The 24,431-nt window shown below is 37.1% G+C and overlaps 1 protein-coding gene across 6 annotated transcripts in view; it reads left to right on the plus strand.

Annotated features, from left to right (window-relative positions):
* The window catches only part of RUSC2 (RUN and SH3 domain containing 2), a 132,143-nt gene that overhangs the window by 41,169 nt on the left and 66,543 nt on the right, over positions 1 to 24,431 (plus strand). For all 6 annotated transcript variants that reach the window (XM_073680392.1, XM_073680391.1, XM_073680389.1 and 3 more), the window contains exon 2: positions 5,370 to 7,367. In XM_073680392.1, the coding sequence (XP_073536493.1) occupies positions 5,456 to 7,367 (1,912 nt within the window). In that variant the 5' untranslated portion in view covers positions 5,370 to 5,455. The remainder of the gene's footprint in view (positions 1 to 5,369; positions 7,368 to 24,431) is intronic.

Here is a 24,431-nt window from a genome sequence, read left to right on the forward strand (position 1 = left end):
TGTTACTGCAAATATAGTCCCCGTTGGGACCAGCTGAGTGAACTGTTTACCCGTTTACCCTTAATCCCACAGGCTGAGGACTGTGAGCAGCCATTCCCTTTCCCTCCTTAACTGGCCGAGGACTGAGAGCGGCCATAGTCCCTTGTACATAGTTGCGCTTCCTAAAGCGCCCCCTACCGGTTTTATAGGAAAACCATGTTTTCTAGAAAGACTGTCGCACTGTACCCGGTCACACGTTGCACAGTGACCGGAGGAGGAGCCAGAGGCGACGAGAAAGTTATATATATATATAATGTTTTATATATTTTATATGTTTATGAAAAATTTTGTATGTTATGAGATGTTTTTGTCTTACAGCCCGAGGACGTGCTGTGATTTACCAGGGGGGAATGTAGCACCCTGAGGATTCGGCTGCTACAGGGGTATTGCACCTCAACCCAGAGGTGTGATATTCCACTCCCGAGTAAGGAAGGAGTGTGGAACTGAGCTCGGTAGGCTGCATGCACTACATACATCCCATTTCCGAGGAGCAGACCGACGGTACTCCCACTTAGAAATGTGCAGGTACGACCGAGTCTGTTCCTGGCTGGAGTGGGAGGGGGGTGGTACATCCCAAGTAGTGTAGGGGCAGATAGGGGGAGCAGCCTGGGTAAAGATAGGAGCTCATTGGGTGCTGGTCACCTGAGCTCACACATAGAGGGTGTATATAAGGTGGGCACCAACTAAGAACAGGGTCAGTTGCAGAGAGGAAGTCAGAGAGCAGAGAAAAAAGACCCAGAGTGAGAGAGTAGAAGAGAGAGAGAGACCCAGAGGGGGAAACAGCAGAAAAGGACTCCAAGACCCCAAACTTAAATCCCCGGGTGAAGAGTCGGCACAGGGTACCGGAACCCAAGCTGGTGGGGGGCAAAACACACCCCAGCCAGAGACCGGAGACCGTGGGCAGCATTTGTCACGGTCACCCACCACATCCACCACGAAGGCATACCACGTGGAGGGCCAGGGAACCCGAGGCCAAGGGTCTCCCAACAGAAGGCCCGAGGGAGCTGGACCTGGGTGGATCAATAGTGGGGACGGCCAGAGAACGGACAGAAGGAGAGCTCAGGGTCACGCTCCGGACTTATTTGGGGGTTGGCTGGATCCAGAACCTGGTGGACGCAGCACGGCTCGGGAGGTCACTCGAAGCTGGAGTGACCAGAACATCAGCAGTGAGTAAACATCCTAAACTGCATAACCCGACTCTGTCTCTGATTGCCGTCTACACTGCATCACCACAACCCCCAGCCTCTGCACCTGATCCCCCTGAGGCTATACCCCACCCGTTGGGGGTTATATCATCAAAGCTGCACCTACACCATCAGCCTCAGCGGACCCTGCTGCAGCGGCGGCCACAGTGACCGCAACACAACGGGTGGCGTAGTCGACATTAAGAACTTAGCAACATCTGTAGGACTGCCACATACAACTCAGTTTGACACCCTGGGCACGGACCGGGTCACAGCCACTCGGAAGACTACAACTCCCATCTGATCCGGCTCCGGATATTCCCCCTAAAGAATATGGCCCAGGGGGCGCGTCAGTACTAATGTGCCCCATCCAGGTCTCCATCTTGTGGCTATGTGCCCCATCCAGGTCTCCATCTTGTGGCTATGTGCCCCATCCAGGTCTCCATCTTGTGGCTATGTGCCCCATCCAGATCCCCATCTTGTGGCTATGTGCCCCATCCAGGTCCCCATCTTGTGGCTATGTGCCCCATCCAGGACCCCATCCTGTGGCTATGTTCCCCATCCAGGTCCCCATCTTGTGGCTATGTGCCCCATCCAGGTCCCCATCTTGTGGCTATGTGCCCCATCCAGGTCCCCTCTTGTGGCTATGTGCCCCATCCAGGTCCCCATCTTGTGGCTCTGTGCCCCATCCAGGTCCCCATCCTGTGGCTATGTGCCCCATCCAGGTCCCCATCCTGTGGCTATGTGCCCCATCCAGGACCCCATCCTGTGGCTATGTTCCCCATCCAGGTCCCCATCTTGTGGCTATGTTCCCCATCCAGGTCCCCATCTTGTGGCTATGTGCCCCATCCAGGTCCCCTCTTGTGGCTATGTGCCCCATCCAGGTCCCCATCCTGTGGCTATGTGCCCCATCCAGGACCCCATCCTGTGGCTATGTTCCCCATCCAGGTCCCCATCTTGTGGCTATGTTCCCCATCCAGGTCCCCATCTTGTGGCTATGTGCCCCATCCAGGTCCCTTCTTGTGGCTATGTGCCCCATCCAGGTCCCCATCTTGTGGCTATGTGCCCCATCCAGGTCCCCATCTTGTGGCTATGTGCCCCATCCAGGTCCCCATCCTGTGGCTATGTGCCCCATCCAGGTCCCCATCCTGTGGCTATGTGCCCCATCCAGGTCCCCTCTTGTGGCTATGTGCCCCATCCAGGTCTCCATCTTGTGGCTATGTGCCCCATCCAGGTCTCCATCTTGTGGCTATGTGCCCCATCCAGGTCCCCATCCTGTGGCTATGTGCCCCATCCAGGTCCCCATCTTGTGGCTATGTGCCCCATCCAGGTCCCCATCTTGTGGCTATGTGCCCCATCCAGGTCCCCATCTTGTGGCTATGTGCCCCATCCAGGTCCCCATCTTGTGGCTATGTGCCCCATCCAGGTCCCCTCTTGTGGCTCTGTGCCCCATCCAGGTCCCCTCTTGTGGCTCTGTGCCCCATCCAGGTCCCATCTTGTGGCTATGTGCCCCCTGTGCTGTTCTTCACACACATAAAAAAAAAAAAAGATGATTCTCACCTGTCCTCCGTTCCCTCGGCGGCCTTCCTGCAGATGTGGCCCGCAGGCACCACAGAGTCCGACCCCTTGACGATCCCGACCTGGTCCTGGAGGAGCCGCCGACAGCAGCGCTGCATTGCCGCACAGAGACTGTCTCCCAGCACAGCATTTTCAATGTCAGCCGCCGGCCAATCAGAGGCCAGCAGCTGACATCTGCATATGGCAATGACGTCATACTCGCTGCGCCGACACGCAGATATCAGCTGCTGGCCTCTGATTGGCCGGCGGCTGGCATTGGAAATGCAGTGCTGGGAAACAGTCTCTGTGCGGCAATGCTGCGCTGCTGTCGGCGGCTCCTCCTGGACCAGGTCGGGATCGTCAAGGGATCTGTGCCTGCGGGCCGCATAAAGCAGCCTCAGGGGCCGCATGCGGCCCGCGGGCCGCGTGTTTGAGACCCCTGCCTTAAAGTATAGTGACTCGCTGCTATTGCAAATACATATTACAATAGGGCTTATTGTAACATGTATTCTTACCTGCTTATAAAAGCAGTGAATCATTCTACTATTATGCAGCCCCTGTACATTTATCAACAGCTCCCCCCACACAGTAGGATGTCCTCACAATCAATATCATGTCCCCCAGTCAACAACACACAGTATGATGACCCATAACTTCCTCACACAGTAAGATGCTCCTACAGTTCAACCCCACACACATGCAGAATAATGGACCCGACAGCCCCCCACACCACATAATGGACCCAACAGCTCCTTACACAGCATAATGGACCCCACAGATCCCCATAAATAGCATGATGGATCCCTCAGCCTCCCAAAAAGGATAATATACCACACAGCCCCCCACACATAGCATTATGGACCCCACAGCTCCCCATACATAGCATGATGGACCCCCACAGCTCACCACACAGCATAATGGACCCCACAGCTCCCCACACATAGCATGATGGACCCCACAGCTCACCACACAGCATAATGGACCCGACAGCTCCCCACACATAGCATAATGGATCCCACAGCTCCCCACACATAGCATGATGGACCCCACAGCTCACCACACTGCATACTGGACCCAACAGCTCTCCACACATAGCATAATGGACCCCACAGCTCTCTACACATAGCATAATGGACCCCACAGATGCCCATAAATAGCATGATGGATCCCATAGCCTCCCAAAAAGCATAATGGACCACACAGCTCCCCACACATAGCACTATAGACCCCACAGCTCCCCACACATAGCATGATGGACCCCACAGCTTACCACACAGCATAATGGACCCCACAGCTCCCCACACATAGCATAATGGACCCAACAGCTCTCCACAAATAGCATGATGGATCCCAGAGCTCACCACACAGCATAATGGACCCCACAGCTTCCCACACATAGCATAATGGACACCACAGCTCCCCACACAGCATAATGGACCCATAGCTCATTGCACATAGCATAATGGACCCCAAAGCTCCCCATAAATAGCATAATGGACCCCACAGATCCCCACACATAGCATAATGGAACCCACAGCTCCTCACACAGCATAATGGACTGCACAGCTCCTCATAAACAGCATGATGGATCCCACAGCCTCCTAAAAAGCATAATGGACCACACAGCTCCCCACACATAGCATAATGGACCCTACAGCTCCCCACGCATAGCATAATCGACTCCACAGGTCATCATACACAGTATGATGGAACCCACAGCTCCCCACATACTATGATGGACTCCACAGCCCCCCTCACACCACATAATGGACCCCGCAGCCCCCCACACACAGTATGATGGACTGTAGCTCCACACAGTATAATGGAACCTACAGATTCCCACACACAGCATTATGGACCACAGAGATCCGAATACAAATACTGACGGGTAATAAAAAAAAAATGAAACTACTTACTGAACCGCATTCCCTCCGATGCACTGGAGGACTAAGGCACCATGCCACAGGCGTGTTCTAGTGACGTCATCTCACCTATTGCGTCCAGCTGTAGACTCACAGCCCAAATGGTGACAGAGCAAGCTGAATGCTATGTAAAAAATATAACTATTTTCCAGATACCTCTTGCCTGTTTTTTTAAGAACATCCTGGACCCTGTCCCGACTATGCTTGACCACATATCTAGATCTGATTTTGTCCCTCTCTGGTACTGACCCAGCTTGTTAGGTTTATTGTCCTCTGGGCTGTAGCAACTCCGTGGACACAAACCAAGGACCTAGGCAGTGAAGGGCAGAACCCTGCCTAAGGGTTAAAAACACAGTGTGCCACTGTGATGAATTTGACATGTCTTCTGTCTGCCTGGTTTTGTTTTAGTCTATCCAATTTTAGGACTGTAATAATAAATCCATCCTATAATATAGTCATAGAGATAGAGAATTGTGTACAGTTGATATGGGTGTCTAAAAAAGAGTACCCAAAAGCATAAACTTTTATGTTTGTATTTTAGGTCGCAATACACAGAAATAGGCCACTACTCCAACAAATATAATGTATATGCTGATGCTGAGTCCCAGAGATTAAATCTTATTGGATAATGATCAGTAATGCTAATTTATTTCTTTTCTAATTTCAGGTGTCTTCACATTTAATATGTACGACCTTTCTCCAACCTCCAGTCGGTGAGAGTACCCAATGCCCTAAAAGAAGACTGGTGTCATTATGGATAGCCCACCCAAACTAGCTGGAGAAACCTTAATAGTGCATCATATCCCACTGGTGCACTGCCAAGTACCAGATAGGCAATGCTGTCCACCCTCCAACAGATCCCATTCATACAGCAAGAATGACCTTGGCATTACTAGAACTACTTCTCTACCAGAACGGGACCTATCACAGGCTGACTCATTGGTCTACAGCAGTTTAATCCAAACATCTGAACCGTCGGAAAAAGAAAGGGGCAAAAAGGAAGAAGATTGGCAAGGACCAGTCACTAGAAAGCGACATAACCCATTCCTTCCAAACGATGAAGATGAAAGTAACACATCAAGTGGAAGTGAGGGAGAAAAGTCTTTCCATCTCCATAGCACTTTAGGTGGAGCAAAAACAGGATTTCAATTTCAAGATCTGTCATTGCCCCCATTCCACCTCCATGATAATCCACCTGTTGTGAAGCCATGGATTTTGACGGGACGGCCGGGACTTCTTGATGGACAAGAAGAGAAGACTTCACCTGATGATTTGCAGAAGAACACAAATGGCAACCCAGGTTCATCGATCATCGAGGATCAGTCTTGGAATCTTCATGGTGGTCCTAGCTTTACTCTGGATTGGAATCAGAGCTCAGATTTAGGAAACCAGGATTTTATCCAAAGCAGAGAGTGTACTTGTAATGGTTCAGAATCACTGAGGCACTGCAGGTGTTACAGTGCCTCAAGCCAGTCAGAAATGGACCAGCAGGTGAGCTACGTGAGTGACTCCTCCTGCAATAGCTCAGATGGGATCCTTGTTAACTTCAGTACCTTGTATAACAAGATGAATGGACAACCCAGGTCGAATCTAAATTCTGGCACTCTCTCATGTGACTCTTCATTTTGCAGTCACCCAGACACAGGTGCTTTCTACCTTGATCTGCAGAGTTCACCCACAGAATCTAAGATGTCTTGTGAATCACATGTTCACGAAGCTTCGGGCAAGCCATGTGGTTGCCACCATCACTCATCTTCTCCTGAGCTGGATGCCAACTGTAACTCATATCATCTTAACTGTGACTCAGTGCAGTGTAATGGAGAGAGTTCAGAACTAACTTCTTGTTTCCAAAGCCAGGCAAGACTTGTAGTGGCTACTCAAAATTATTATAAATTGGTTACGTGTGACTTGTCATCTCAGTCTTCTCCGAGTCCCCCAGGATCTTCAATTACCAGTTGTTCAGATGACCATACCAAGGGGAGTCCAATACAGCCAACAGAGTATTTCCTGTTCCAACAGCCAGAGAGCAGTTCAGACACAAATGAGCCTAAACCCCTCATAGAAAGATCCAAGTCGGACACAATTGAGGGACAAGTCTATGTCAATGTGTCACCACCGAACTTTAATACAGGTAGACAACGTTCACGAAGTTATGACCGCAGCTTGGACAAGAGTCCTTCCAATCGCCTAGGTTCTTTGGAACGAATGATGAGTTGTCCTGTAAAATTAAGTGAAGGTCAAGTAGTACATACCCAGGACTCATCTCCAAAGAGGGTTACATCATTTTTGGAACTAGCCAAAAGCAGAAGAAAAGAGCAAAAGAATGGATCCAGCCCACCTTTAAAATCCAGTGGAGATTCTTCACTGGAGTTCTCGCCTATTCCAGAGTATCATCGTGATGGTGGTAGAGTTTATGAACATGGGGAATTTCGCAGTCACAGCCTTCCACCCATGTCATTTTTGCACTGCATGAGTCGTACTTGTGAGGGTTGCACAAGTGACAATGTGGATACTAAGGTAACAGCTTCAAAGGCCGCAGCTAGTACTAACCAAGCATGTCCAACTTCCGAAGACAGTATTGATCAGACCTTGAGGTGCAATGGTTTGGATGCTGGAAGTTCTGGGCTTAACTTCCTCCAAAGAGACCTAAGAGTAAAAGGAGATGGTAAGTAGAAATTTGAAGGCATAATTTGCTCCTCTGTTTCCATATAATTTTTTTAGTATATGAGGATTTATAGTTTTTAAAGCTTTGCCTGTTAGTTATATAAACATTAGTCATGTAATGCCAATTAAGAGCAAATACAGTCAGCGCTAAAATGATTAATGATGCAAAATTCATTGATCTGATACTTGTACATTTTAAAGATTATTTGCAAAACCTTTTATTAAATATCTTTACTTTTGAATGCCACCAACAAATCATGTTTCAATATAGAGATCAGATTTAATATTCTGGGAGGAGTTTGCTATAGTCCAAATTGTGAACGTCTGCTGAGTAACCCCTTAGTGCCCGGACCAATTTTTTTAAATCTGACCAGTGTCACTTTATGTAGTAATAACTCTGGAATACTTCATCGTATCCCATTGATTTTGAGATTGTTTTTTGTGTGACACATGATACTTTATAATAATGGTAAATTTAAGTTAATATGTTTTGTGTTTATTTATAAAAATATCAGAAATTTGTCAAAAATGTTTTAAAAATTGCAATTTTCAAACTTTGAATGACTATCCCTTTAATCATAATAGTCATACCACACAAAAACATTAATAAATAACATTTCCCTCACGTCTACTTTACATCAGCACCATTTGTAAAGTGTTGATTTATTTTGTTAACATTTTAGAAGGTTTAAAAATGTAGCAGTAACTTTTCATTTTTTCAAGGAAATTTACAAAACTTATTTTTATAGGGACCAGTTCAGTTTTGAAGTGACTTTAGGGATCCTATATGTTGGAAACCACCCCAAAGTCATACCATTTTAAAAACAGCACCCCTCAACGTATTTAAAACTGCTTTCAGGTAGTTCATTAACTCTTCTGGTTCTTTTCAGAAAATAATGGAAAGTGGCATGACAAAAATGACAAAGTTTATTTTTACCACCTAAATTTTGATAACTTCTGAACAGGCTGCTATATCCAGCAGACTCTAAGGCCGTTATTTGGCCATTCAGGACCACACGATCAAGATCTCAGGGTGCCGATGAGGTTAAAGAGGGAGCCCCCACACTCTGTTAACTATTTAGATTCTGTAGTCACTATTGACAGCAGAATCTAAGGGTTTAAACGTTGTCAGTTATAATGTACAGGTGACAGCTACAGGATTGTTACCTGTCGGGGAATGATAGTCTCTTATATCGCAGGTCAGTAAAAAGACGTCTATTGGTCACTAAGGGGATAACTTTCTGTATATGAGCTGCCAAGGAAGGGAAAGAAGAGAACTAAAGACTAACAATAACCATAACACTTCTCGATGTGTATAGTACTATAACGGTTTTAATATTGCCCCCTAAGTACAATAATATACTCTCAATAATACGGCCCCCTACTACAAGAATATAACTGCAATAATACTACCCCCTATTTAAAGAATATAATTACTAGAATACTGCCCCCTATGCATAAGAATATAACTACTATAATACTGCTCCCTATGTACAAGAATATAACTACTATAATACTGCCCCTATGTACAAGAATATAACTACTATAATACTGTCCCCTATGCATAAGAATATAACTACTATAATACTGCTCCCTATGTACAAGAATATAACTACTATAATACTGCCCCTATGTACAAGAATATAACTACTATAATACTGCCTCCTATGTACAAGAATATAACTACTATAATACTGCTCCCTATGTACAAGAATATAGCTACTATAATACTGCCTCCTATGTACAAGAATATAACTACTATAATACTGCCTCCTATGTACAAGAATATAACTACTATAATACTGCTCCCTATGTACAAGAATATAACTACTATAATACTGCCCCCTATGGACAAGAATATAATTACTATAATACTGCCCCTATGTAGAAGAATATACTACAATACTGCTCCTATGTACATTAATATAACTACTATAATACTGCCCCTATGTACAAGAATATAACTACTATAATACTGCCCCTATGTACAAGAATATAACTACTATAATACTGCTCCTATGTACAAGAATATAACTACTATAATACTGTTCCAATGTACAAGAATATAACTACTATAATACTGCCCCTATGTACAAGAATATAACTACTATAATACTGTCTCCTATGTACAAGAATATAACTACTATAATACTGCTCCTATGTACAAGAATATAACTACTATAATACTGCCCTTTATACAAGAATATAACTACTATAATACTGTCCCTATGTACAAGAATATAACTACTATAATACTGCCATTATATACAAGAATATAACTACTATAATACTGCCCCTATGTACAAGAATATAGCTGCTATAATACTGCCCCAATGTACAAGAATATAACTATTATAATACTGCTCCTATGTACAAGAATATAACTACTATAATACTGCTCCTATGTACAAGAATATAACTACTATAATACTGCTCCTATGTACAAGAATATAACTACTATAATACTGCCCTTTATACAAGAATATAACTACTATAATACTGTCCCTATGTACAAGAATATAACTACTATAATACTGCCATTATATACAAGAATATAACTACTATAATACTGCCCCTTTGTACAAGAATATAGCTACTATAATACTGCCCCAATGTACAAGAATATAACTACTATAATACTGCTCCTATGTACAAGAATATAACTACTATAATACTGCTCCTATGTACAAGAATATAACTACTATACTACTGCTCTCCTATGTACAAGAATATAACTACTATAATACTGTCCCTATGTACAAGAATATAACTACTATAATACTGTCCCTATGCACAAGAATATAACTACTATAATACTGCCCCTATGTACAAGAATATAACTACTATATAACAGCTCCCTATGTACAAGAATATAACTACTATAATACTGCCCCTATGTACAAGAATATAATTACTAGAATACTGCCCCCTATGCATAAGAATATAACTACTATAATACTGCTCCCTATGTACAAGAATATAACTACTAGAATACTGCCCCTATGTACAAGAATATAACTACTATAATACTGCTCCCTATGTACAAGAATATAGATACTATAATACTGCCTCCTATGTACAAGAATATAACTACTAGAATACTGCCTCCTATGTACAAGAATATAACTACTATAATACTGCCCCTATGTACAAGAATATACTATAATACTGCCCCCTATGTACATTGATATAACTACTATAATACTGCTCCCTATGTACAAGAATATAACTACTATAATACTGCCCCCATGGACAAGAATATAACTACTATAATACTGCCCCTATGTACAAGAATATACTACAATACTGCTCCTATGTACATTAATATAACTACTATAATACTGCCCCTATGTACAAGAATATAACTACTATAATACTGCCCCTATGTACAAGAATATAACTACTATATTACTGCTCCTATGTATAAGAATATAACTACTATAATACTGTTCCAATGTACAAGAATATAACTACTATAATACTGCCCCTATGTACAAGAATATAATTACTATAATATTGTCTCCTATGTACAAGAATATAACTACTATAATACTGCTCCTATGTACAAGAATATAACTACTATAATACTGCTTCTATGTACACGAATATAGCTACTATAATACTGCCCCAATGTACAAGAATATAACTACTATAATACTGCTCCTATGTACAAGAATATAATTACTATAATGCTACCCTTTATGCATAAGACTATAACTGCTATAATACTGTTCCTATGTACAAGAATATAACTACTATAATACTGCTCTCCTATGTACAAGAATATAACTACTATAATACTGTCCCTATGTACAAGAATATAACTACTATAATACTGTCCCTATGCACAAGAATATAACTACTATAATACTGCCCCTATGTACAAAAATATAACTACTATATAACAGCTCCTATGTACAAGAATATAATTACTATAATGCTACCCTTTATGCATAAGACTATAACTGCTATAATACTGTTCCTATGTACAAGAATATAACTACTATAATACTGCCTCCTATGTATAAGAATATAACTACTATAATACTGCTTCTATGTACAAGAATATAACTACCATAATACTGCCCCCTATGTATAAGAATATAACTACTATAATACTGTTCCTATGTACAAGAATACAACTACTATAATACTGCTCCTATGTACAAGAATATAACTACTATAATATTGCCCCTATGTACAAGAATATAACTACTATAATACTGCTCCTATGTACAAGAATATAACTACTATAATACTGCCCCTATGTACAAGAATATATCTACTATATAACTGCTCCTATGTACAAGAATATAACCACTATAATACTACTCCCCTATGTGCAAGAATATAACTACTATAATACTGTCCCTATGTACAAGAATATAACTACGGTAATACTGCCTCCTATGTAAAGGAATATAACTAATATAATACTGCTCCTATGTACAGGAATATAAATGCTATAATACTGCTCCTATGTACAAGAATATAACAACTATAATACTGCCCCATATGTACAAGAATATAACTGCTATAATACTGCTCCTATGTACAAGAATATAACTACTATAATACTGCCCCATATGTACTAGAATATAACTACTGTAATACAGCTCCCTATGTTCAAAAATATAACTACTATAATACTGCTCCTATGTACAAGATTATAACTACTATAATACTGCTCTCCTATGTACAAGAATATAACTACTATAATACTGTCCCTATGTACAAGAATATAACTACTATAATACTGTCCCTATGCACAAGAATATAACTACTATAATACTGCCCCTATGTACAAGAATAAAACTACTATATAACAGCTCCTATTTAAAGAATATAATTACTAGAATACTGCCCCCTATGCATAAGAATATAACTACTATAATACTGCTCCCTATGTACAAGAATATAACTACTGTAATACTGCCCCTATGTACAAGAATAAAACTACTATAATACTGCTCCCTATGTACAAGAATATAGCTAATATAATACTGCCTCCTATGTACAAGAATATAACTACTATAATACTGCCTCCTATGTACAAGGATATAACTACTATAATACTGCCCCCTATGTACAAGAATATAACTACTATAATACTGCCCCTATGTACAAGAATATAACTACTATAATACTGCTCCTATGTACAAGAATATAACTACTATAATACTGTTCCAATGTACAAGAATATAACTACTATAATGCTGCCCCTATGTACAAGAATATAACTACTATAATACTGTCTCCTATGTACAAGAATATAACTACTATAATACTGCTCCTATGTACAAGAATATAACTACTATAATACTGCCCCCTATGTACAAGAATATAACTACTATAATACTGTCTCCTATGTACAAGAATATAACTACTATAATACTGCTCCTATGTACAAGAATATAACTACGATAATACTGCCCTTTATACAAGAATATAACTACTATAATACTGTCCCTATGTACAAGAATATAACTACTATAATACTGCCATTATATACAAGAATATAACTACTATAATACTGCCCCTATGTACAAGAATATAGCTACTATAATACTGCCCCAATGTACAAGAATATAACTATTATAATACTGCTCCTATGTACAAGAATATAACTACTATAATACTGCTCCTATGTACAAGAATATAGCTACTATAATACTGCTCCTATGTACAAGAATATAACTACTATAATACTGCCCTTTATACAAGAATATAACTACTATAATACTGTCCCTATGTACAAGAATATAACTACTATAATACTGCTCCCTATGTACAAGAATATAACTACTATAATACTGCCCCTATGTACAAGAATAAAACTACTATAATACTGCTCCCTATGTACAAGAATATAGCTACTATAATACTGCCTCCTATGTACAAGAATATAACTACTATAATACTGCCTCCTATGTACAAGGATATAACTACTATAATACTGCCCCCTATGTACAAGAATATAACTACTATAATACTGCCCCTATGTACAAGAATATAACTACTATAATACTGCTCCTATGTACAAGAATATAACTACTATAATACTGTTCCAATGTACAAGAATATAACTACTATAATGCTGCCCCTATGTACAAGAATATAACTACTATAATACTGTCTCCTATGTACAAGAATATAACTACTATAATACTGCTCCTATGTACAAGAATATAACTACTATAATACTGCCCCCTATGTACAAGAATATAACTACTATAATACTGTCTCCTATGTACAAGAATATAACTACTATAATACTGCTCCTATGTACAAGAATATAACTACTATAATACTGCCCTTTATACAAGAATATAACTACTATAATACTGTCCCTATGTACAAGAATATAACTACTATAATACTGCCATTATATACAAGAATATAACTACTATAATACTGCCCCTATGTACAAGAATATAGCTACTATAATACTGCCCCAATGTACAAGAATATAACTATTATAATACTGCTCCTATGTACAAGAATATAACTACTATAATACTGCTCCTATGTACAAGAATATAGCTACTATAATACTGCTCCTATGTACAAGAATATAACTACTATAATACTGCCCTTTATACAAGAATATAACTACTATAATACTGTCCCTATGTACAAGAATATAACTACTATAATACTGCCATTATATACAAGAATATAACTACTATAATACTGCCCCTATGTACAAGAATATAGCTACTATAATACTGCCCCAATGTACAAGAATATAACTACTATAATACTGCTCCTATGTACAAGAATATAACTACTATAATACTGCGCCTATGTACAAGAATATAACTACTATACTACTGCTCTCCTATGTACAAGAATATAACTACTATAATACTGTCCCTATGTACAAGAATATAACTACTATAATACTGTCCCTATGCACAAGAATATAACTACTATAATACTGCCCCTATGTACAAGAATATAACTACTATATAACAGCTCCCTATGTACAAGAATATAACTACTATAATACTGCCCCTATGTACAAGAATATAATTACTAGAATACTGCCCCCTATGCATAAGACTATAACTACTATAATACTGCTCCCTATGTACAAGAATATAACTACTATACTACTGCTCTCCTATGTACAAGAATATAACTACTATAATACTGTCCCTATGTACAAGAATATAACTACTATAATACTGTCCCTATGCACAAGAATATAACTACTATAATACTGCCCCTATGTACAAGAATATAACTACTATATAACAGCTCCCTATGTACAAGAATATAACTACTATAATACTGCCCCTATGTACAAGAATATAATTACTAGAATACTGCCCCCTATGCATAAGAATATAACTACTATAATACTGCTCCCTATGTACAAGAATATAACTACTATAATACTGCCCCTATGTACAAGAATATAACTACTATAATACTGCCTCCTATGTACAAGAATATAGCTACTATAATACTGCCTCCTATGTACAAGAATATAACTACTATAATACTGCCTCCTATGTACAAGAATATAACTACTATAATACTGCCCCTATGTACAAGAATATACTATAATACTGCCCCCTATGTACATTGATATAACTACTATAATACTGCTCCCTATGTACAAGAATATAACTACTATAATACTGCCCCCATGGACAAGAATATAACTACTATAATACTGCCCCTATGTACAAGAATATACTACAATACTGCTCCTATGTACATTAATATAACTACTATAATACTGCCCCTATGTACAAGAATATAACTACTATAATACTGCCCCTATGTACAAGAATATAACTACTATAATACTGCTCCTATGTACAAGAATATAACTACTATAATACTGTTCCAATGTACAAGAATATAACTACTATAATACTGCCCCTATGTACAAGTATATAATTACTATAATACTGTCTCCTATGTACAAGAATATAACTACTATAATACTGCTCCTATGTACAAGAATATAACTACTATAATACTGCTTCTATGTACAAGAATATAGCTACTATAATACTGCCCCAATGTACAAGAATATAACTACTATAATACTGCTCTTATGTACAAGAATATAATTACTATAATGCTACCCTTTATGCATAAGACTATAACTGCTATAATACTGTTCCTATGTACAAGAATATAACTACTATAATACTGCTCTCCTATGTACAAGAATATAACTACTTTAATACTGTCCCTATGTACAAGAATATAACTACTATAATACTGTCCCTATGCACAAGAATATAACTACTATAATACTGCCCCTATGTACAAGAATATAACTACTATATAACAGCTCCTATGTACAAGAATATAATTACTATAATGCTACCCTTTATGCATAAGACTATAACTGCTATAATACTGTTCCTATGTACAAGATTATAACTACTATAATACTGCCTCCTATGTATAAGAATATAACTACTATAATACTGCTTCTATGTACAAGAATATAACTACCATAATACTGCCCCCTATGTATAAGAATATAACTACTATAATACTGTTCCTATGTACAAGAATACAACTACTATAATACTGCTCCTATGTACAAGAATATAACTACTATAATATTGCCCCTATGTACAAGAATATAACTACTATAATACTGCTCCTATGTACAAGAATATAACTACTATAATACTGCCCCTATGTAGAAGAATATAACTACTATATAACTGCTCCTATGTACAAGAATATAACCACTATAATACTACTCCCCTATGTGCAAGAATATAACTACTATAATACTGTCCCTATGTACAAGAATATAACTACTGTAATACTGCCTCCTATGTAAAGGAATATAACTAATATAATACTGCTCCTATGTACAGGAATATAAATGCTATAATATTGTCCCTTATGTGCAAGAATATAACTACTATAATACTGTCCCCTATGTACAAGAATATAACTGCTATAATACTGCTCCTATGTACAAGAATATAACTACTATAATACTGCCCCATATGTACTAGAATATAACTACTGTAATACAGCTCCCTATGTTCAAAAATATAACTACTATAATACTGCTCCTATGTACAAGATTATAACTACTATAATACTGCTCTCCTATGTACAAGAATATAACTACTATAATACTGTCCCTATGTACAAGAATATAACTACTATAATACTGTCCCTATGCACAAGAATATAACTACTATAATACTGCCCCTATGTACAAGAATAAAACTACTATATAACAGCTCCTATTTAAAGAATATAATTACTAGAATACTGCCCCCTATGCATAAGAATATAACTACTATAATACTGCTCCCTATGTACAAGAATATAGCTACTATAATACTGCCTCCTATGTACAAGAATATAACTACTATAATACTGCCTCCTATGTACAAGGATATAACTACTATAATACTGCCCCTATGTACAAGAATATACTATAATACTGCCCCCTATGTACATTGATATAACTACTATAATACTGCTCCCTATGTACAAGAATATAACTACTATAATACTGCCCCCATGGACAAGAATATAACTACTATTCTGCCCCTATGTACAAGAATATACTACAATACTGCTCCTATGTACATTAATATAACTACTATAATACTGCCCCTATGTACAAGAATATAACTACTATAATACTGCCCCTATGTACAAGAATATAACTACTATAATACTGCTCCTATGTACAAGAATATAACTACTATAATACTGTTCCAATGTACAAGAATATAACTACTATAATACTGCCCCTATGTACAAGAATATAACTACTATAATACTGCCCTTTATACAAGAATATAACTACTATAATACTGTCCCTATGTACAAGAATATAACTACTATAATACTGCCATTATATACAAGAATATAACTACTATAATACTGCCCCTATGTACAAGAATATAGCTACTATAATACTGCCCCAATGTACAAGAATATAACTATTATAATACTGCTCCTATGTACAAGAATATAACTACTATAATACTGCTCCTATGTACAAGAATATAACTACTATAATACTGCTCCTATGTACAAGAATATAGCTACTATAATACTGCCCTTTATACAAGAATATAACTACTATAATACTGTCCCTATGTACAAGAATATAACTACTATAATACTGCCATTATATACAAGAATATAACTACTATAATACTGCCCCTATGTACAAGAATATAGCTACTATAATACTGCCCCAATGTACAAGAATATAACTACTATAATACTGCTCCTATGTACAAGAATATAACTACTATACTACTGCTCCTATGTACAAGAATATAACTACTATACTACTGCTCTCCTATGTGCAAGAATATAACTACTATAATACTGTCCCTATGTACAAGAATATAACTACTATAATACTGTCCCTATGCACAAGAGTATAACTACTATAATACTGCCCCTATGTACAAGAATATAACTACTATATAACAGCTCCCTATGTACAAGAATATAACTACTATAATACTGCCCCTATGTACAAGAATATAATTACTAGAATACTGCCCCCTATGCATAAGAATATAACTACTATAATACTGCTCCCTATGTACAAGAATATAACTACTATACTACTGCTCTCCTATGTACAAGAATATAACTACTATAATACTGTCCCTATGTACAAGAATATAACTACTATAATACTGTCCCTATGCACAAGAATATAACTACTATAATACTGCCCCTATGTACAAGAATATAACTACTATATAACAGCTCCCTATGTACAAGAATATAACTACTATAATACTGCCCCTATGTACAAGAATATAATTACTAGAATACTGCCCCCTATGCATAAGAATATAACTACTATAATACTGCTCCCTATGTACAAGAATATAACTACTATAATACTGCCCCTATGTACAAGAATATAACTACTATAATACTGCTCCCTATGTACAAGAATATAGCTACTATAATACTGCCTCCTATGTACAAGAATATAACTACTATAATACTGCCTCCTATGTACAAGAATATAACTACTATAATACTGCCCCTATGTACAAGAATATACTATAATACTGCCCCCTATGTACATTGATATAACTACTATAATACTGCTTCCTATGTACAAGAATATAACTACTATAATACTGCCCCCATGGACAAGAATATAACTACTATAATACTGCCCCTATGTACAAGAATATACTACAATACTGCTCCTATGAACATTAATATAACTACTATAATACTGCCCCTATGTACAAGAATATAACTACTATAATACTGCCCCTATGTACAAGATTATAACTACTATAATACTGCTCCTATGTACAAGAATATAACTACTATAATACTGTTCCAATGTACAAGAATATAACTACTATAATACTGCCCCTATGTACAAGAATATAATTACTATAATACTGTCTCCTATGTACAAGAATATAACTACTATAATACTGCTCCTATGTACAAGAATATAACTACTATAATACTGCTTCTATGTACAAGAATATAGCTACTATAATACTGCCCCAATGTACAAGAATATAACTACTATAATACTGCTCCTATGTACAAGAATATAATTACTATAATGCTACCCTTTATGCATAAGACTATAACTGCTATAATACTGTTCCTATGTACAAGAATATAACTACTATAATACTGCTCTCCTATGTACAAGAATATAACTACTATAATACTGTCCCTATGTACAAGAATATAACTACTATAATACTGTCCCTATGCACAAGAATATAACTACTATAATACTGCCCCTATGTACAAGAATATAACTACTATATAACAGCTCCTATGTACAAGAATATAATTACTATAATGCTACCCTTTATGCATAAGACTATAACTGCTATAATACTGTTCCTATGTACAAGAATATAACTACTATAATACTGCCTCCTATGTATAAGAATATAACTACTATAATACTGCTTCTATGTACAAGAATATAACTACCATAATACTGCCCCCTATGTATAAGAATATAACTACTATAATACTGTTCCTATGTACAAGAATACAACTACTATAATACTGCTCCTATGTACAAGAATATAACTACTATAATATTGCCCCTATGTACAAGAATATAACTACTATAATACTGCTCCTATGTACAAGAATATAACTACTATAATACTGCCCCTATGTACAAGAATATAACCACTATAATACTACTCCCCTATGTGCAAGAATATAACTACTATAATACTGTCCCTATGTACAAGAATATAACTACTGTAATACTGCCTCCTATGTAAAGGAATATAACTAATATAATACTGCTCCTATGTACAGGAATATAAATGCTATAATATTGTCCCTTATGTGCAAGAATATAACTACTATAATACTGTCCCCTATGTACAAGAATATAACTGCTATAATACTGCTCCTATGTACAAGAATATAACTACTATAATACTGCCCCATATGTACTAGAATATAACTACTGTAATACAGCTCCCTATGTTCAAAAATATAACTACTATAATACTGCTCCTATGTACAAGAATATAACTACTATAATACTGCTTCTATGTACAAGAATATAGCTACTATAATACTGCCCCAATATACAAGAATATAACTACTATAATACTGCTCCTATGTACAAGAATATAATTACTATAATGCTACCCTTTATGCATAAGACTATAACTGCTATAATACTGTTCCTATGTACAAGAATATAACTACTATAATACTGCTCTCCTATGTACAAGAATATAACTAATATAATACTGTCCCTATGTACAAGAATATAACTACTATAATACTGTCCCTATGCACAAGAATATAACTACTATAATACTGCCCCTATGTACAAGAATATAACTACTATATAACAGCTCCTATGTACAAGAATATAATTACTATAATGCTACCCTTTATGCATAAGACTATAACTGCTATAATACTGTTCCTATGTACAAGAATATACAGTCATATGAAAAAGTTTGGGCACCCCTATTAATCTTAAGCTTAATGTTTTATAAAAATTGGTGTTTTTGCAACAGCTATTTCAGTTTGATATATGTAATAACTGTTGGACACAGTAATGTTTCTGCCTTGAAATGAGGTTTATTGTGCTAACAGAAAATGTGCAATCTGCATTCAAACAAAATTTGACCTGTGCATAAGTATGGGCACCCTTATCATTTTCTTGTTTTAAATACTCCTGCCTACTTTTTACTGACTTACTAAAGCACTTTTTTTGGTTTTGTAACCTCATTGAGCTTTGAACTTTATAGCCAGGTGTATGCAATCATGAGAAAAGCTACTTAAAGTGGCCACTTGCAAGTTGTTCTCCTGTTTGAATCTCCTCTGAAGAGTGGCATCATGGGCTCCTCAAAACAACTGTCAAATGATCTGAAAACAAAGATTATTCAACATAGTTGTTCAGGGGAAGGATACAAAAAGCTGTCTCAGAGATTTAACCTGTCAGTTTCCACTGTGAGGAACATAGTAAGGAAATGGAAGAACATAGGGACAGTTCTTGTTAAGGCCAGAAGTGTCAGGACAAGAAAAACATCAGAAAGGCAGAGAAGAAGAATGGTGAGATCAGTCAAGGACCATCCTCAGACCACCTCCAGAGAGCTGCAGCATCAACTTGCTGCAGATGGTGTCACTGTGCATCGGTCAACTATACAACGCACTTTGCACAAGGAGAAGCTGTATGGGAGAGTGATGCGAAAGAAGCCGTTTCTGCAAGTACGCACAAACAGAGTCGGCTGAGGTATGCAAAAGCACATTTGAAGAAGCCTATTTCTTTTTGGAAGAAGGTCCTGTGGACTGATGAAACCAAGATTGAGTTGTTTGGTCATACAAAAAGGCGTTATGCATGGTGGCAAAAAAAACACAGCATTCCAAGAAAAACACTTGCTACCCACAGTAAAATTTGGTGGAGGTTCCATCATGCTTTGGGGCTGTGTGGTCAATGCCGGCACTGGGAATCTTGTTAAAGTTGAGGGACGCATGGATTCCACTCAGTATCAGCAGATTCTTGGCAATAGTGTTCAAGAATCAGTGATAAAGTTGAAGTTACGCAGTGGATGGATCTTTCAGCAAGACAATGATCCAAAACACCGCTCCAAATCTACTCAGGCATTCATGCAGAGGAACAATTACAATGTTCTGGAATAGCCATCCCAGTCCCCAGACCTGAATATCATTGAACATCTGTGGGATCATTTGAAGAGGCTGTCCATGCTCGGCGACCATCAAACTTAACTGAACTGGAATTGTTTTGTAAAGAGGAATGGTCAAAAATACCTTCATCCAGGATCCAGGAACTCATTAAAAGCTACAGGAAGCGACTAGAGGCTGTTATTTTTGCAAAAGGAGGATCTACTAAATATTAATGTCACTTTTCTGGTGAGGTGCCCATACTTATGCACCTGTCAAATTTTGTTTGAATGCAGATTGCACATTTTCTGTTAGTACAATAAACCTCATTTCAAGGCAGAAACATTACTGTATCCAACAGTTATTACATATATCAAATTGAAATAGCTGTTGCAAAAACACCAATTTTTATAAAACATTAAGCTTAAGATTAATAGGGGTGCCCAAACTTTTTCATATGACTGTAACTACTATAATACTGCCTCCTATGTATAAGAATATAACTACTATAATACTGCTTCTATGTACAAGAATATAACTACCATAATACTGCCCCCTATGTATAAGAATATAACTACTATAATACTGTTCCTATGTACAAGAATACAACTACTATAATACTGCTCCTATGTACAAGAATATAACTACTATAATATTGCCCCTATGTACAAGAATATAACTACTATAATACTGCTCCTATGTACAAGAATATAACTACTATAATACTGCCCCTATGTACAAGAATATAACCACTATAATACTACTCCCCTATGTGCAAGAATATAACTACTATAATACTGTCCCTATGTACAAGAATATAACTACTGTAATACTGCCTCCTATGTAAAGGAATATAACTAATATAATACTGCTCCTATGTACAGGAATATAAATGCTATAATATTGTCCCTTATGTGCAAGAATATAACTACTATAATACTGTCCCCTATGTACAAGAATATAACTGCTATAATACTGCTCCTATGTACAAGAATATAACTACTATAATACTGCCCCATATGTACTAGAATATAACTACTGTAATACAGCTCCCTATGTTCAAAAATATAACTACTATAATACTGCTCCTATGTACAAGAATATAACTACTATAATACTGCTTCTATGTACAAGAATATAGCTACTATAATACTGCCCCAATGTACAAGAATATAACTACTATAATACTGCTCCTATGTACAAGAATATAATTACTATAATGCTACCCTTTATGCATAAGACTATAACTGCTATAATACTGTTCCTATGTACAAGAATATAACTACTATAATACTGCTCTCCTATGTACAAGAATATAACTAATATAATACTGTCCCTATGTACAAGAATATAACTACTATAATACTGTCCCTATGCACAAGAATATAACTACTATAATACTGCCCCTATGTACAAGAATATAACTACTATATAACAGCTCCTATGTACAAGAATATAATTACTATAATGCTACCCTTTATGCATAAGACTATAACTGCTATAATACTGTTCCTATGTACAAGAATATAACTACTATAATACTGCCTCCTATGTATAAGAATATAACTACTATAATACTGCTTCTATGTACAAGAATATAACTACCATAATACTGCCCCCTATGTATAAGAATATAACTACTATAATACTGTTCCTATGTACAAGAATACAACTACTATAATACTGCTCCTATGTACAAGAATATAACTACTATAATATTGCCCCTATGTACAAGAATATAACTACTATAATACTGCTCCTATGTACAAGAATATAACTACTATAATACTGCCCCTATGTACAAGAATATAACCACTATAATACTACTCCCCTATGTGCAAGAATATAACTACTATAATACTGTCCCTATGTACAAGAATATAACTACTGTAATACTGCCTCCTATGTAAAGGAATATAACTAATATAATACTGCTCCTATGTACAGGAATATAAATGCTATAATATTGTCCCTTATGTGCAAGAATATAACTACTATAATACTGTCCCCTATGTACAAGAATATAACTGCTATAATACTGCTCCTATGTACAAGAATATAACTACTATAATACTGCCCCATATGTACTAGAATATAACTACTGTAATACAGCTCCCTATGTTCAAAAATATAACTACTATAATACTGCTCCTATGTACAAGATTATAACTACTATAATACTGCTCTCCTATGTACAAGAATATAACTACTATAATACTGTCCCTATGTACAAGAATATAACTACTATAATACTGTCCCTATGCACAAGAATATAACTACTATAATACTGCCCCTATGTACAAGAATAAAACTACTATATAACAGCTCCTATTTAAAGAATATAATTAATAGAATACTGCCCCCTATGCATAAGAATATAACTACTATAATACTGCTCCCTATGTACAAGAATATAACTACTATAATACTGCCCCTATGTACAAGAATATAACTACTATAATACTGCTCCCTATGTACAAGAATATAGCTACTATAATACTGCCTCCTATGTACAAGAATATAACTACTATAATACTGCCTCCTATGTACAAGGATATAACTGCTATAATACTGCCCCTATGTACAAGAATATACTATAATACTGCCCCCTATGTACATTGATATAACTACTATAATACTGCTCCCTATGTACAAGAATATAACTACTATAATACTGCCCCCATGGACAAGAATATAACTACTATACTGCCCCTATGTACAAGAATATACTACAATACTGCTCCTATGTACATTAATATAACTACTATAATACTGCCCCTATGTACAAGAATATAACTACTATAATACTGCCCCTATGTACAAGAATATAACTACTATAATACTGCTCCTATGTACAAGAATATAACTACTATAATACTGTTCCAATGTACAAGAATATAACTACTATAATACTGCCCCTATGTACAAG

Source organism: Phyllobates terribilis, unplaced genomic scaffold, assembly GCF_046119375.1.
Source record: "Phyllobates terribilis strain yellow unplaced genomic scaffold, ASM4611937v1 Scaffold_1__5_contigs__length_1240528914, whole genome shotgun sequence".
Lineage (NCBI taxonomy): Eukaryota > Metazoa > Chordata > Amphibia > Anura > Dendrobatidae > Phyllobates > Phyllobates terribilis.